The sequence below is a fragment of the Pterocles gutturalis genome, unplaced genomic scaffold (assembly GCF_000699245.1).
Source record: "Pterocles gutturalis isolate BGI_N339 unplaced genomic scaffold, ASM69924v1 scaffold954, whole genome shotgun sequence".
NCBI lineage: Eukaryota > Metazoa > Chordata > Aves > Pterocliformes > Pteroclidae > Pterocles > Pterocles gutturalis.
The window spans coordinates 663-910 of NW_010127763.1; the positions used below are offsets into that span (position 1 = coordinate 663).

General features: G+C 65.7%; 1 protein-coding gene across 1 annotated transcript in view; it reads left to right on the forward strand.

Annotated features, from left to right (window-relative positions):
* Nucleotides 1–248, forward strand: part of CCDC33 (coiled-coil domain containing 33) — a gene marked incomplete at both ends in the record, with an annotated part of 2,453 nt that overhangs the window by 462 nt on the left and 1,743 nt on the right. Inside the window, one exon of the mRNA XM_010079355.1 lies at nucleotides 14–53. Coding sequence (XP_010077657.1) covers nucleotides 14–53 — 40 coding nt within the window. The remainder of the gene's footprint in view (nucleotides 1–13; nucleotides 54–248) is intronic.

Genomic DNA, 248 nt, shown 5'->3' on the forward strand with positions numbered 1-248 from the left:
CTGGTGGGGGCAGTGGGGACCGAAGCCAGGCTGCTGTCGGCTCTACGCTGCCGGTGAGTGAAGGGCTTGGGGGCGGGGGTCACCCCTTCAGTTTGGCTGGAGGGGGCTTTGTCTTGGGCATGAACTGAGTCCTGGGCGAAACAGCTCTCAAGCAGATGGGGAGGAAGGAGCCGAGCACTTGCCCCCCCCTTCCCTCCCTTTCCCAAGGCTGCGTGATGCTGCTGGACCCCCTCCTTGTGCCCCCACCC